This window comes from Megalops cyprinoides, chromosome 11, assembly GCF_013368585.1.
Source record: "Megalops cyprinoides isolate fMegCyp1 chromosome 11, fMegCyp1.pri, whole genome shotgun sequence".
Lineage (NCBI taxonomy): Eukaryota > Metazoa > Chordata > Actinopteri > Elopiformes > Megalopidae > Megalops > Megalops cyprinoides.
In genome coordinates, this window is record NC_050593.1 from 8,912,768 (window position 1) to 8,927,748 (window position 14,981).

The 14,981-nt window shown below is 41.7% G+C and overlaps 1 protein-coding gene across 7 annotated transcripts in view; it reads right to left on the reverse strand.

The window, feature by feature from the left end:
• LOC118785338 (collagen alpha-3(VI) chain-like) overlaps positions 1-14,981 on the reverse strand; it is a 61,178-nt gene that overhangs the window by 19,306 nt on the left and 26,891 nt on the right. For 4 of the 7 annotated variants that reach the window (XM_036539929.1, XM_036539928.1, XM_036539925.1 and 1 more), the window contains 19 exons: positions 13,642-14,241; positions 12,685-13,281; positions 11,764-12,360; positions 8,028-8,627; positions 6,739-7,344; positions 5,626-6,234; positions 4,780-5,382; positions 4,010-4,618; positions 3,189-3,523; positions 3,003-3,081; positions 2,620-2,765; positions 2,380-2,472; positions 2,203-2,256; positions 1,293-1,364; positions 1,145-1,171; positions 989-1,033; positions 767-820; positions 585-647; positions 105-170 (listed from right to left, as the gene is read on the reverse strand). In XM_036539929.1, the coding sequence (XP_036395822.1) occupies positions 105-170; positions 585-647; positions 767-820; positions 989-1,033; positions 1,145-1,171; positions 1,293-1,364; positions 2,203-2,256; positions 2,380-2,472; positions 2,620-2,765; positions 3,003-3,081; positions 3,189-3,523; positions 4,010-4,618; positions 4,780-5,382; positions 5,626-6,234; positions 6,739-7,344; positions 8,028-8,627; positions 11,764-12,360; positions 12,685-13,281; positions 13,642-14,241 (5,855 nt within the window). Of the gene's footprint in view, positions 1-104; positions 171-584; positions 648-766; positions 821-988; positions 1,034-1,144; positions 1,172-1,292; positions 1,365-2,202; positions 2,257-2,379; positions 2,473-2,619; positions 2,766-3,002; positions 3,082-3,188; positions 3,524-4,009; positions 4,619-4,779; positions 5,383-5,625; positions 6,235-6,738; positions 7,345-8,027; positions 8,628-11,763; positions 12,361-12,684; positions 13,282-13,641; positions 14,242-14,702; positions 14,949-14,981 lie in introns of those variants that run through there. The other 3 variants (XM_036539932.1, XM_036539933.1, XM_036539931.1) reach the window with 3 other exon arrangements.

Here is a 14,981-nt window from a genome sequence, read left to right on the forward strand (position 1 = left end):
ATTTGTTGAAATTCTGATACTCAGATCTGAATGGATCACAATTATGAACAGTGACAGCTTGTTGATGACAGGTACTGGCAGATGAAATAGTTAAGGTACGTTACCACAGGCCCAACATCGCCTGGGTCTCCCTTTGGTCCTCTCTTTGTGTTATCATTCCCAGTGACACCCTAAAAAGCAAATCCATATACCTTTATAATGTGAAGCACTAACAACATTAAGTAACATGTAAGCACATGTTCCTCACAACAGTAATTGCACATAATTTATCAGTCATATAGACTGCTTAATATGAGGTTCTATGTTTATTTGTAATCAACGACATTAAAAATAATAAATAACAGTGGTATTATCAGGGATCAATCTTACATTTCAAAAGGCCATGTTAGCACTATTTTAGAGCATAATTTCAATGATCAATTTAACAATAATAAACCTGCATTAGGCAGGTTAGGTAATGGCATTTTAACAATGCAGTAGTACTGGGTTATGAACCCTTTAAGGTCGAATTGGAACATGAGGCATATGTTGACCAGCCTGGGCATATAGAACCACATGGTTTGAATAAATTGTACAGTACTCACTGGGTCTCCCCTTAAGCCGGGCTCTCCACGATCTCCAGCCTGGCCCTTAGCACCTTTAGGTCCCTGAACACACATAAGAACGACCATTCACATGAAGGTACACTCCATAATACCAAGTGTGAGTGTGTGTGTATGTGTGTGTGGGTGGGTTGGGGGTGGCTCGGTGGTCCATGTCAACTCACTCTTCTTCCTGGGTTCCCTCTATCCCCTGGAGGGCCAGCCACTCCACTTGTTCCCTTGGAGAGGGGGGACAATTAACCAATTACTAATAATCATGAAATGGAATCTGTAGTAGTAAAACATGATACAAACTGCATTAACAGTGACCATCACTCATGCCTCACGTATTCCTACCCTGACTGGCTACAAAGCCAGTGCATTGTCACAGTGACATGCTGTCATACCTCCTCTCCATTGATTCCATCCAGACCGATTTCTCCAGATTCACCCTGTGACAAAATTATGAAACCTTTAGAGAGGTGTCATGAAATGGACACTACCATGGTGACGGTGAAAATGAATACATGGAATTTACGGATTTGCACGCTGAGCGATTGTACCTTTTCTCCGGAGTATCCCCGGGAGCCCTGCGGGAGAAAGAAACCCAGCATTAGTGCTGCCTAAGTATAGAAGCACAGTATCACTGAGGACACAGTAATCCACAGAGCAGAGTGCTCCAGCCTTGGGCCTCCCTCCGAGGGAGCTCACCTTCACCCCCCTCTGTCCTGGACACCCTTGGAAGCCCTGTGTTCCATTCACACCTGGGGGACCCCTGTCACCCTGTCGATAAAGAGGAAAGGAAGGGGGTCACATCTCATGTCACTGCATGCACTTACAAAATGTCATCGTTCTATGAAAAACATTTGCATTTTTATGTGTTCATTCTGCAGATGCTCTTGGCCAGAATGACTTACAAAAAGTAAAAAAAGAATTCTGTTCTCACTAGCTTTAATAATAATTTTCTGTTGTTGAGCAAAAATACAACATTTTTGTTAAGGTTAAACAGAATGCAAAATACAGTGTGAACTCTGGGATAAAACCTATTATATTTTTACTATTACATAAACAAAACAGAAGCTAAGAATTCATCTAAAAAAATTAAATGTCTGTGGGGTGGATTGTGCATGATATGAAACAATAGTGATTAGTATGAATTAGAGCAGCTGAAGGTAGAAAAACAGCTGTAGAAAACTGAATGCTCCTGACAAACCTCACAGATTTACTTATGTAAACAGACCATGAAAGATAATGACTGTATATCATCTAAACAAGGGGGCAGCAAGCATAAGTTCTGAGGGATGTGTCCCTAAGTTATGACAAATACTAATTCAGACTGCACTGTTCTTCGATAGCTCACTCTGCTGCTAGCAGCCTGGAGAAGATATGCATTACATCTGACTCCATTAAGAGACAACAGAATTTAATTTAACTGCTAAAGTAAATGGAGAAGGGAACACTAAGACTACAACACTAAGTAAGGGGATGACAGAAGTATGCACTAGCTATTAAAGCACTGTGTAAGGGGCAGAAAGATGGTGTATGGACATCCTTTCACGTAACTTTATTAGATGCAAAGATAAAGTAAAGATAAACAGAACATTCATTCATGTGAACTTACAGGTCCTCCTTCATCTCCAGGATGTCCCCTGTAGCCTAGTCCTCCCGGTCCACCCTGGCAGGAAACAAAACCACATTTAGTCCTTCATGAACTACATGGCCTTTTGATTTACCAAAATTGTCTTACATCTGCAAAGACCAGTCTCTGACATTGTTAAAGAAAGAAAAATCTAATAACCTTAGGTCCTGGCAGGCCAACAGCTCCTCGATCGCCCCTCTGTCCGGTGCACTTGCAAGGCACAGAGCAGCACTCTCTCTCTGCTATGTTGTCCTAGTTATGAAAGAACGTAAAAGTCACAATGAGACATCAACCTCTGGGGAGGTTAACACACCTGTATGCAAGTTTTTGTGTGTGTGTGTGTGCGTCTGTGTGTGTGTGCGTGTGCGTGTGTGTGAAAGAGACAGTGAGACTGCTCACCAGCTCCTCCAGCAGCTCGTAGTCCAGGTCCAGCAGGTTGACACGCAGAGGTTTGGTATATCTGAAACCACGGCCAAACTCCAGGAGAACTGCATCTTCAAAGCGGGGTACTCTCTCCAGACCAACCAGGATGAAGCTGTTTACACCTGGTGGAATATTAACCAACCACTGGTTAAATGGGACAACATCCTCACCTAGGCAAGCACTTTCTTTTAATTTAAAATGTCACAAGTTTAATTTAGCTGTAAAAACTGAAGAAGTAGCTTCCTCTACTTCCTCTACCTAAAATATGGCATCCTGTTACCTACACACATATTTATTTGTGGAATGCTTGACAAGAAGTGACATCATCATGCAATGTAGTGACATCATACAGCTCTCACCTGACAGCCGAAGAGCCTCAATGCGCTGCTTCATCTGTGCAAACTGCCCATCTAGGCCATCAGTCAGATGAATCACGACCTAAAAAAAACCACACACAACCATTTTATTTCCATGGTTTTCAGTCAATTCCTCTTACATTTTTGATTTTTGAAGTTTTTTGAAAATTAACATGTTGGTGTATGTACCCTGACAATGTCTGTGGCTCTGTTGCGGAACAGAGAGGTGTAGGCATCAATGGTCTTGGCATTTAGGACATAGGGGCCGCGATTCTGAAGGGCTTTGAAGGCCTCAAAGAGCTGGGAATGGTTGTCAGTGAAGTCCAGTTGAACAGGCTCTGAGGCAGAGTCCATGGCCAGGATGGCAATCTGCACGGTAGGGGCCTGGCCGGAGGAGCAGCTGATGGATTGCATCTGTGTAATCCTCTGAAGAATGGCACCCATCTTGGATTCCAGGGCCCTCTGGGCACCAAAAATGTTCTGTGCAGAAACATCAAAGCCTACCACCACCTCCAGCTTGCAGGCTGTCGACAGGGAATGGAATGGAGATAATATGATAATATGATTCTACAAAAATATGAATCTAGTGTTATTATGTATTTTAGATATTACACACACTGCATATATTGTATTTATCTAGCATTATATCACATTTACATTGCCAGCTATGAAAATATTGTGATATGCATTACATGGAATATTAGAATCCCTTTCTCTTCCATCTATTGTTTTTAAGAATTAAGCTCTAAACAATGTGAATGAATATATTATAAATAAAATACTAAATAATATGTCTAACTAATAATGGTTATGTAGATCACCAGTGCAATTACTGAAAGAGCACATTTCATAATGAAACACTTTTCACAGATTCTACACAGATATAACACCTTCTAAAAGACAGTATTCGAATTTGAAAAGCCTAGCTTGGAACAGGTTAATTAATGCTTAATGCCAAACATTCATAGGCAATGGACAAATGAAAATCACACATATTTCTCATATCATACCTCTTGGGGGTTCTGATACTCCCGTGCAGAGTTTCACACCCTTCACCTCATCATCCAGTGTCTCCAAGATCTGCTCGTTGAGCTCAGAAAGTTCCTGGAAAGTGCTGGCTCTGGCCACCGTGGTCGGCTCACTCCCAAGGTTATTGATCTCATCCTCAATGTCGCCCACCCCAACAGCGTAGATCCGAACCCCTGTTGCTTTGAGCGCCAGCGCAGCTGACTTCCCATCGTCCTGAGACCTTCCGCCTGTGACGATCATCAGGATCTGGGGGATGCCCTCGTCCTTCCTGCTGCCTCTCTGCTTGATGAAGTGGTTCTCTTGGACGTGCTTTATTGCAGCGCCAGTGTTGATCCTCCTTCCTCCTTTGTACTCCGTCCTGCTGATGGCGCTGATGATGTCATCTTTGTTCTTGTACGTGTTGAGGTAGAACACATCTGTCACATCCGTGGTGTAGTGGGCCAGCCCAATCTGCAGGTTGTCCCTCTCAGTGAAAAAGAGGTCGATGAGGTTCAGGATGAACTCCATGACTTCCTTGAAATTCTCTCGGCCCAAGTTTATTGAGCCGTCCACTAAAAATACAATATCTGCAGCTTTAGCCTTTGGTAGACCTAAGGAAGAGAGAAAGGAAATTAGACAAGGAAACACATTTACACACTGATGTCCTAAGTTATGTATTCTGATGGCAAATGTGAGAGTTGTTTTCACAGTAATATCTCAATGACCTTTCGGTCTACGAACAACATCATTGCTTCACCATCATTTAACTTACTTGGATCATCTATTATGTCTGTCGGAGGCTCTTCCGGGATGGTGCCATTAAGTCTTGCAATGAACTGGTCCTGAATACTGGGCAATCCTGGGAAAGTGGGCACCTGTAGAACATCAGCAGAAGTGGTAGCGATCTGGTTCAGCTGCCTGGAGTCAGCGGCACCAGCACCGATCCCAATGCAGTTGACACGGGAGCCCTTGAGCAGTGGGCCGTAGACTGAGACGTCGCTTGGAGACCTTCCTCCTGTAAGAACGACGAGGTGCTGGGAGGCCTCGGCCACCCTGACCCCCGCTGAGGCTTTGAGCTCATTTCGAATAACATACTCTATCGCCTCAGCCAGGTCCGTAGACCTGCCCCCCATGAGGCGGAGCCTCTTCACTGCTGACAAAACTGCAGCCTTGTTGTTGTGGGAGTTGAGTGAGAACTCAGTCTTCTGTCTGTCACTGTACTGAACCACAGCCACACGGACCTGGTCAGGCTGAATATCCAGCTGCTGCAGCACCTTCAGTATGAAGTCCCGGATGTGGGCCATGCCATTGGCACCAACGTTGTCTGATCCATCAATTAGGAAGACAATGTCCTTTCTTCCAAGATTGGCACTTGCTAACATAAAGAACAAAAAGTGATGTTTAGACCAAAATCCAAAGCAGTAATGTTTATGAAGAAAGACACATATATATGGAGAGAGAGCAATAGAGCAAACTTTCATTTAAAATCTGTTTGTACCTTACCCTAAACACATCACACAAGTTGCTGACTAAACGTGGATTTTGCACCAGTTGTGAACATTTATGAATATTGTAGAAATGTGTGGGAACAGAGAGGGGTCATACAAAAATATCTTACCTCTATCCACTGATGGAACATAACTGCTAGAGATATCAGTTGTGGTCAAGGTGCTTACTGGTGCCACCAATTGCTGCTCAATGCTGGGGAGTTCTTGGAAATCCCTGATTGTGTAGGTGTACTCAGGTCTAAGAGTTATGAGCCTCAGTTCATCTGCGTTGGCATTCTTTGCGCCAATGGCTAAGGGAGCAATCAGGTTTGCCTTCAGCTGATTTGCAGGGCCAGTGACATCATCAGTCGATTTGCCGCCCGTGACCAGGACAAGGAATTGGGGTACTCCTTCTTCGATCCTGCTGCCTGCTGATCTCTGGTAGATGTTTTTGGCAACCCAGTCCAATGCGCGGCCTGTGTTCAGTCTATTTCCTCCTTTGTTCCTGATTCTCCTAACGGCACCTCGCACTTCGTCTTTGGAGGAATGCTCATTGAGGAGGAACTCCACCTTGGGATCGTCGCTGTACTGGACCACAGAGATCCTTACTCTGTCAAGGGCCACGTCCAGCCTGTCCACCACTCTGCTAATCATGTCCCGGATGCTAGGGAAGTCGCTACGCACAGCAGAGGATCCGTCAATCAAGAAGACGACATCCCTCTTGTCACCGCGTGGTGTCACTGCAGCACAAATAAACACAAAATGTTGTTTACATTGATTTTATTAGACAGTTTCAAATATGCAACAATATCGTTGGTAGAGGCGAACCTATGAGCTTACTCTTTCTGCGTGAACAGATTTGGTTAACCTCCATTTTTGCCATTGAGAACTATATTAGTGACAGCATCAATAAATCTTTTTAAAGATGTCCCTCAGAACAGAACTACAATAAGGTTAAAGAAACAGTAATATCAGTAAGGATAAAGATAAAAATATGTGAATGAGTGGAATGAATGGAGCTGGCCAAACCACAGCAGTATAAACTCAATAATAATACTATTAGGAACATTTTCACTTTTATGCAGCATTCCAAAAAAGGATTTGACTGACAGGACCATTGAGCTGTTGTGAGGCTGCTAGAAAATAATTGTTTGCTAATGCAGAATGTGACTGTTGTGGTTTATAATTTTTTTTTATCCCTACTATTCTCAGTGTGATCAGACCTCAAACACACATTTTCTCACCTGACACGGTGGGGAACACAGGGCTTATTTGGCCGATGTTTTCCAGTTCTGTCAGGGAGTTGATGAGCCTGTCCTGGACAGTGTATAGGCCAGGGAAAGAGTCGATTTTGTAAGAAAACCTTGGCACATAGGAAATCACTTGAAGCTCCTGGGCATCTACATCTCTTGTTCCGATACTGAAAGACACCACCCCTGATTGCTTTAAGGCTGTAGCTGGACCTCGAATGTCATCTGAAGATCTTCCGCCCGTGACCACAATCAAAAATTGTGGAACGCCATCTTGCCTTCTGCCACCACGTCCAGGAGCCAATATGTCCCGACTGACAAACTCTACTGCCCTTCCCAAATTACGCTGTCTCCCGCCTCTGTGCCTCAGCCCCTTTATGGCATTTAGAACGCCTTCCTTGGTTGTATGGGAATTCAGGTAGATTTCTGCGCTTGGAGTGTCACCGTACTGTACCACGCCAACCCGAATTATGTTTTCCCCGACATTGAGATTCTCCACGACCCTTCTGACAAATTCCTGGATGATTGGAAATTCCCTGCTTGTGCCATCAGAGCCATCCACCAGGAAGACGACATCCTTCTTGGGACCCTGGGGCTCAGCTGAAAGAGAGAAAGACGAGCGCTCTGTGTTACTGCACATCACCACATGACAGAAAAACCCTTGATCAGAAAACATTTAAGTATATATACTTCAAAATATACATGCTTTTATATATATATATATATATATATATATATATATATATATATATATATATATACATATGTATATAGAGAGAAAGAGAGAGAAAACACTGCAAATTCAAACAATTTTTTTACATGCGCAAAGGGGAGACATGTGACAGACAAACAATAGAATATGAAACAATATAGCTGGACCCACAAAGGTGATCTGTTTTTTAATCTTGATACGCTTGTTGACAAAGACTAAAGAATGGTTTCTTTTGGTGCAGAGAAGTAACTTGTATGTAAAATGTAACTGTATCAGTAAAGTTCAATACATTGGTTCAATACGTTGAACAAAAAATATGTTTAAATAACCCTGCAGTGCAGTGATCCATCCACATGGTATCAGTCACACAACTAGTATAGAATGTTGGTGGAAATGTGCGTTCATAGTGCAGAATGAAAGTTATACACATGCACATGTAAATTAAATCTTATGACTACACATTAAAAACAGCTCTGCAAAAACATCTGAGATAATTCAGGGTTATTTAAGGCTTTCCTCAAGATACACTAAATGTTTCAAGGCATGGTAAATTCACTCAACTCTCCCTTACCTTCTGGAACTAAGACTGTTGTGTTAGGAAATCTGGCAACTCTTGTAAGAGTTGAAAGGAGCTCCATCTGAATATATGGTAGGCTATGCATCTCGAGAACAGAGAATGTTTCATTTGGTGAAAAAGAAATGGCCTGCATCTCCCTGTCATCTGCATTTCGGACCCCAACGCTTATAGGGATCACACCAGAACGTTTCAGACTCAAGGCGGGCATTTCAACATTATCATAGGACCTTCCACCACTCAGCAGAATCAGTATTTGAGGGACACCTTCCTGTCGTCTACTTCCAGCGGACGGAGTAAAGACACTGTCCTTTACAAACTGGAGAGCTGCCCCAGTGTTGAGAGATCGCCCTCCTTTGGGTCTCAAGCCTTTTATGGTATCGGTGACATCTTCCTTTGTTGAGTAGGTGTTCAGATAGAAATTGGCCTCTGGATCTCTGCTGTACTGGACAACAGAAACTCTGTCTTTGTTCTCATCCACATCGAGTTTCTCCACTACTCTCTGAACAAAGTCTCGCATTGCTGGGAATTCATTTCTAACATCATCCGTTCCATCGATCAGGAAAACAACATCCTTTTTGACATCTTCAGGTTGAGCTAAAAAGGGAAACCAGACCTTGAAGTAAAAGCATTTCTTGAGGGTATTATAGGAGGGGGGGGGGGCAAAAAGACCACACACATATATATTCTACCTCAAATTTGTGTTTGGGACCATAATAAAAAAGATCTTAACTTAGCCATGAACGCTCCCAGAAGGTCAGGCAAACTGTATAAAAGATTATTACATCATAAAGACAGTATTTTAGACTCACAACTGAAACAAATCACTTGTCTCTTTAGACGAAACTAATGCCATTAGATGTATATTAGGTACAAGAACTGCACAAAAGGCTTCATTTAAAGGCAAAAAGAGGAGAAGTCTTCCACGTTTAAAGAAAAGAAATGTGGAAGGTTGCAATGAGATTTGTGCGTCATATGTTGTAAGTCATATACTTACCAGTGATACCTGTCAACACTGATCTTCTTAAAGTGGACAACACATCTATCAAGACATTTGGAAGCTCTCCAAAGTCAATGATGGAGAAAACATAATTAGAATTATATGAAATTGTTAGAAGCTCATTGGGGTCAGTGTTCCTAGTTCCAATCCCAAAGCACACAATCCCACGGCTCTTCAGGGATGTGGCTGGTAGCCTAACATTGTCACTGGATGTTCCACCAGTGAGAAGTATCAGAATCTGAGGAGCATTTGCATGATGTTGACTTCCAGAGGAACCAGTAAGAACGTTTCTATCAACAAACTGGAGAGCTGCACCAGTATTACGGGGTCTGCCTCCTCTGTGTCTAAGAGATCTTATTTTGTTAATGACACTGTCTTTTGTTGAATATGTATTTAAGTAAAAATGAGCCACTGGATCCCTACTGTACTGAACTACTGCTACTCTGTCTTTGTTTTCTGCCACTTTGAGGTTTTCCACCACTCTGCGAATGAAGTCTCGCATCGCAGGGAAGCCAGTCCGACTGCCGTCAGAACCATCCAGGAGAAACACGACGTCTCTTCGATCCACTCCAGACTCCACTAGAGAGAACATTACATAAATAGCTCTGAATTTCTCTGAAATCAACACCAGGTCTTCAAAGTTAAAAGAAGCAAAACATACTGATGCCTCATTGTAAAGGAAATGAATATCAAGAACTGGTTGAAAGAAGCAGGGGGCATGATGTCCAAAACACCATTCCGTAAAGACAGAATGGCAAGTGTCACAAAGAAATTGACACAGAAGCAAGATCACAAAAGAAAATTCAGAATTTTCCAAAAAACAGTCAATGATTAAATAAACGAGATGGATTTCGTGACGTATCAAAGGTGCAGAGTGAGAAAAAATAATATCAGCTTTACATGCAGCACTGGGCTGGAAATGTCAATATCACTCATTGTTCTCATTTTGGGGAACAATGATATAAACCTAGGAAAAATAACCAAGATTTCACAAAGAAATCTTGAGCATCAAGGAACAACTTAACAAAAAATTGAACATAATACAGTATCTTCTTACCCAAACCGTCTGACTGTCTCTCATTGGTTACTTGCGTCAATGACGAAAAGAGTGGTTGTTGTAGGTTTGAGAGATTAGAAAAATCATTAGAAGTAAATGCAAAAGTAGAATTGAAAGAAAGTCTTTGAAGTTCCTTGAGGTCAGTCCTTTTTGACCCAATAGCCAACACCACAACTCCTGATCTCTGAATAGTTTTTGCTGCAAAATCAATGTCATCGCTGGATCTTCCACCAATCAATATTATTAATATCTGTGGAACCCCTAGCAGCCTTCTGCTCCCAGAAGAAGCAGTAAAGAGGCTGTCCCTAACAAACTTGAGTGCTGCCCCAGAGTTGAGGTGAACTCCTCCTTTGTGCCTCAGTGATTTTATTGCCTTGAGAACATCAGCTTTTGTTGTGAAGGTATTGAGAAAAAAATGCACTATTGGATCATCACTGAACTGGACGACTGCAACCCGGTGTAAGTTGTCATCCAAACTGAGCTGCTCCACTACTCTTTGAACAAAGTTTTTGAGTGCTGGAAAATCACTTCTTGAGCCATCAGAACCATCAAGCAGAAATACAATGTCTCTTTTGGGTATTTGGATTCCCACTACAAAAAGTATTAGATTAAGTATTAAAAATGTAGTCAAGAAATGCTTTGATCATTTTTAACGTCATTTTCCAAAAACAGCAAGATACCATGTCTAAGTATGAATCTAAAACATGTAGGAACAGAGGTAATCCAACAGAATAAAATGCTGTATCCAAGTGTCATGAAAACACTTCTAGAGAATTTAAGACTTTTAACAAAAATATGTATTGCAGTGAGAGTAAAGAGCCCATAATTTGGCACCATTAGAAAGAGGAGATGACTGCAGATTCTAGGAGAACAACATCAAAAGAAAGATTCATTGTTCTCAATTTACAGAATAGCTCAAGGAAATGAAGCACAAGTGAGAAGAATGTCCATCAAGATTCATGACAAATCTTGGGAAGAAACTGCAATGGAAAATGAAACATTTAATTAAACTAATAAAATAAGACCATTTACATACTTCTTAAAATAAAATATAGACTCCATGACATGCTGAACAGAAGCCTTGAATTTAAAATAATATTTGGGGGGGGGGGGGGGGGGGGTAGTCATAAGTGGATGGTGAAAGATATAGCTTAGCGAAGGGAATATGGTGTCTTGTGTAGAAGATTCTTAATTTGGCATCTCAAGAAAGATGAGATACCTGAAGGCAAGAAAATCTTCAAGAGAAATAACGAAGAAAGCAGAAAGCATCATTGTTCTCCATTTGGAGAACAATTCAAGCAAGTAAAACAGAAATGGCAAGAACATCCATCAAGATTCAATACAAATCTTGAACAATATTTCAGTTTTGCAAGAAAAGTAAAACTAAAGCAGAACAAAGTAGCTATAACTGTGATTCTTGAAGTGAGTGAAGCAATTAATAACTGAACCATTGATATATGAATATATGTATGAAGACTACAGTTCATCTGAACAGTTTATTGTGTACTAGATCAAGAGATGATGATAATAAAATTAATAATATGAACTCAAATACATCAGATTTGAAAATGAGAATGGTGTCACGATCAACAATAAAAAGGAAAAAGATGTAAATTTATTTTAAAAGGTGACACTGCTCATTTGTTATGTGTAATAAATAATAATTTTGATCTTACCTATGACTGTTGGAGAGGGAGGAGCAGTCTCTATGAGTATAGTAGTAAGTGAGGAGAAAAACTGCTGTTGGATGTTTGGTAGATCAGAAAATGATGAAACAGTGAGAGCATAAGTGGGATCAGAAGACAATCTTTGAATTTCTCTACTGGAAGTCATTGTTCCAACTCCAAATATCAAGACTCCATGTTGTTTCAGAGCAGTTGCTGGGGTATCAACATTGTCATTGGACCATCCACCACTCAGCAGAATCAGCATCTGCGGAACACCTTCCAGTCGCCTGCTCCCAGAAGAAGCGGTAAAGACATTGTCTCTAACAAACTGGAGAGCTGCCCCAGTGTTGAGAGGTCTCCCTCCTTTGTGCCTCAGGCTTCTCAGGGTGTCAAGGACATCCTCCTTTGTCGAGTGTGTGTTCAGATAGAAATGAGCCTCTGGATCTCTACTGTACTGGACCAGAGCGACTCTGTCTTTGTTTTCCTCCACATTGAGTTTCTCCACTACTCTTTCAACAAAGTCTCGCATCGCTGGGAATCCATTCCTAGTGCCATCGGAACCATCCAGTAGGAAAACAACATCCCTTCTGGCGATGCCTCGGTCAACTATGGAATATTAAAATATCAAATTATTTACACTACCCCCAACAACGAGCGCTTGCTTTTCATACTAAAAGTGAAAAAATAGATTTCCTATGTAAATCCACATCTTTGACGGCTTGCTAAACAAAATGTTGCCTCGTTGAAACTGATTACATCTGTACCATAATGTTCTGTGGAAACAACATATCCCCCAGCCTACAAGACTTGAATCCCTCCTGCCTATTCTACACAACTGCGGCCTGTGCTGCATATCCATGCACCTTAACCTGGATAAAAGATACTGTCCATATACAGTCCATTCAATTGCTCAGATAATTTCTGTCTTACCTAGTGTCGTTGGTGTTGTTGGTGTAAGCTCTACAAGTGCAGTACTAAGAGAGGAGAAGAACTGTTGCTGGATGCTTGGGAGGTCAGTGAATTCAGATACAGACAGAGCATAGGTAGGATGTGATGTCATTCTCTGAACCTCTCTGCTGGAGTTTCTAGTTCCTACCCCAAAGATCAAGACTCCATGCTCTTTCAGAGCAGTTGCTGGGGTATCAACATTATCATAGGACCTTCCACCACTCAGCAGAATCAACATCTGAGGAACACCTTCCTGTCGTCTACTTCCGGCAGAAGGAGTAAAGACACTGTCCTTTACAAACTGGAGAGCTGCCCCAGTATTCAGAGGTCTTCCTCCCTTGTGTCTCAGGCTTCTTATGGTATCAATGACATCTCCCTTTGTTGAGTAGGTGTTCAGATAGAAATTAGCTTCTGCATCTCTGCTATACTGCACAACAGAAACTCTGTCCTTGTTCTCCTCCACATTGAGTTTCTCCACTACTCTCTGAACAAAGTCTCGCATTGCTGGGAATCCACTTCTAGTACCATCAGAGCCATCCAGCAGGAACACAACATCCTTTCTGGTTACACCATGATCAACTGAGAAAAACGGAGTTGAAGATATAGAAGAGATCAGGCACATGCATTGTTTCATTCCTTCAAATACACAGTGTGATCTCAAATGAAAACCTTCTTTTGATTGACTTCTATATTAGGACAGAAAGTTACAATCCGTCTTACTTGAACTGAGATATCCCTCATTACTGAACTACACTGACATACCGCAGTATTTTACATCATGCGTGCAAAATGCTTAACAGACAATGTTTTTCGCCAGACTCAAAACTTTTCATTCAAGTGAAACAAATTTGCGATTCCATAAGAACTAATTGCGAGAATTAAAAGTTAGTGTTGGTACTGGAAAAAAAAACAACAACATCAAAAAAACACCTGTCATACCCAAAACGGTCGGTGCCTCTGTAGTCATGCGAATGACTACCGTGTCCACAGAGGAAATAAGCTGCTGTTGGATGTTGGGAAGGTCAGTGAATTCAGATACTGAAAGAGCATAACTAGGCTCATGGGATATTCTCTGCATTTCTCTGCCATCAGAGCTCCTTGTCCCAATAGCAAAGATCAAAACTCCGAGCTCTTTCAGTGCAGCTGCTGGGGTATCAACATTGTCGTTTGACCTTCCACCACTCAGCAGAATCAACATCTGAGGAACACCTTCCTGTCGTCTACTTCCAGCGGACGGAGTAAAGACATTGTCCTTCACAAACTGGAGAGCTGCTCCAGTGTTGAGAGGTCGTCCTCCTTTGTGCCTCAGGCTTCTTATGGTATCAATGACATCTCCCTTTGTTGGGTAGGTGTTCAGATAGAAATTAGCCGCTGGATCTCTGCTATACTGCACAACAGAAACTCTGTCTTTGTTCTCATCCACATCGAGTTTCTCCACTACTCTCTGAACAAAGTCTCGCATTGCTGGGAATCCATTTCTAGTACCATCAGAGCCATCCAGCAGAAAAACAACATCTCTCCTGGGAACACCACGTTCAACTACAAAAAAGGAAGATTTAGGAGAGAGCAATTTTAAAAATCTTATACAACACAAAGGAAAATATTACTGGGCAAGATGCAGTTGTATCACTCAATCAAAACTCTCACAACTGGTCGTAAGACGTTCGTGTTGGAGTGACAGGGTGCAAAGGGATAATTACTTTGTATTATCAAATAATTTTAACATCTTTGGCTAAGGAAATTCAGGTCGACCCAAAGATTGTTAACCACACACGTAAATAAGACACATTTTTTGTTCTTTTTTTCTTGTCGTAATTTGTGGCTTTTCTAAATGTGCTTTAAATGTACGAATTGTTACATGAGGTCATTTGTTTTTGAAAATAAATGAATGGCTAGGAGGTTATATCTCAAAAGTTAAAACCACGAGATCATAATGACATAAAGTGCTGTCATAATCTTTGAATCGCATTTTAATTGGTGGAGTTTATGTTGGCTCTTACCAAAAACAGTCGGTGCTATTGGTGTGACCTCTACAAGTATTGTAGACATGGAAGTCACAAGCTGCTGTTGGATGTTAGGAAGGTCGGTGAATTCTGGCACAGACAGAGCGTAATTTGCATCGTGGGATATCCGCTGCAATTCTCGGCTGTCAGAGCTCCTTGTCCCTATTGTAAAGATCAAAACTCCAAGCTCTTTCAGTGCGGAAGCTGGTAAATCGACATTATCGAAGGACCTTCCACCACTCAGCAGAACCAGTATCTGTGGGACAGATTCCAGTC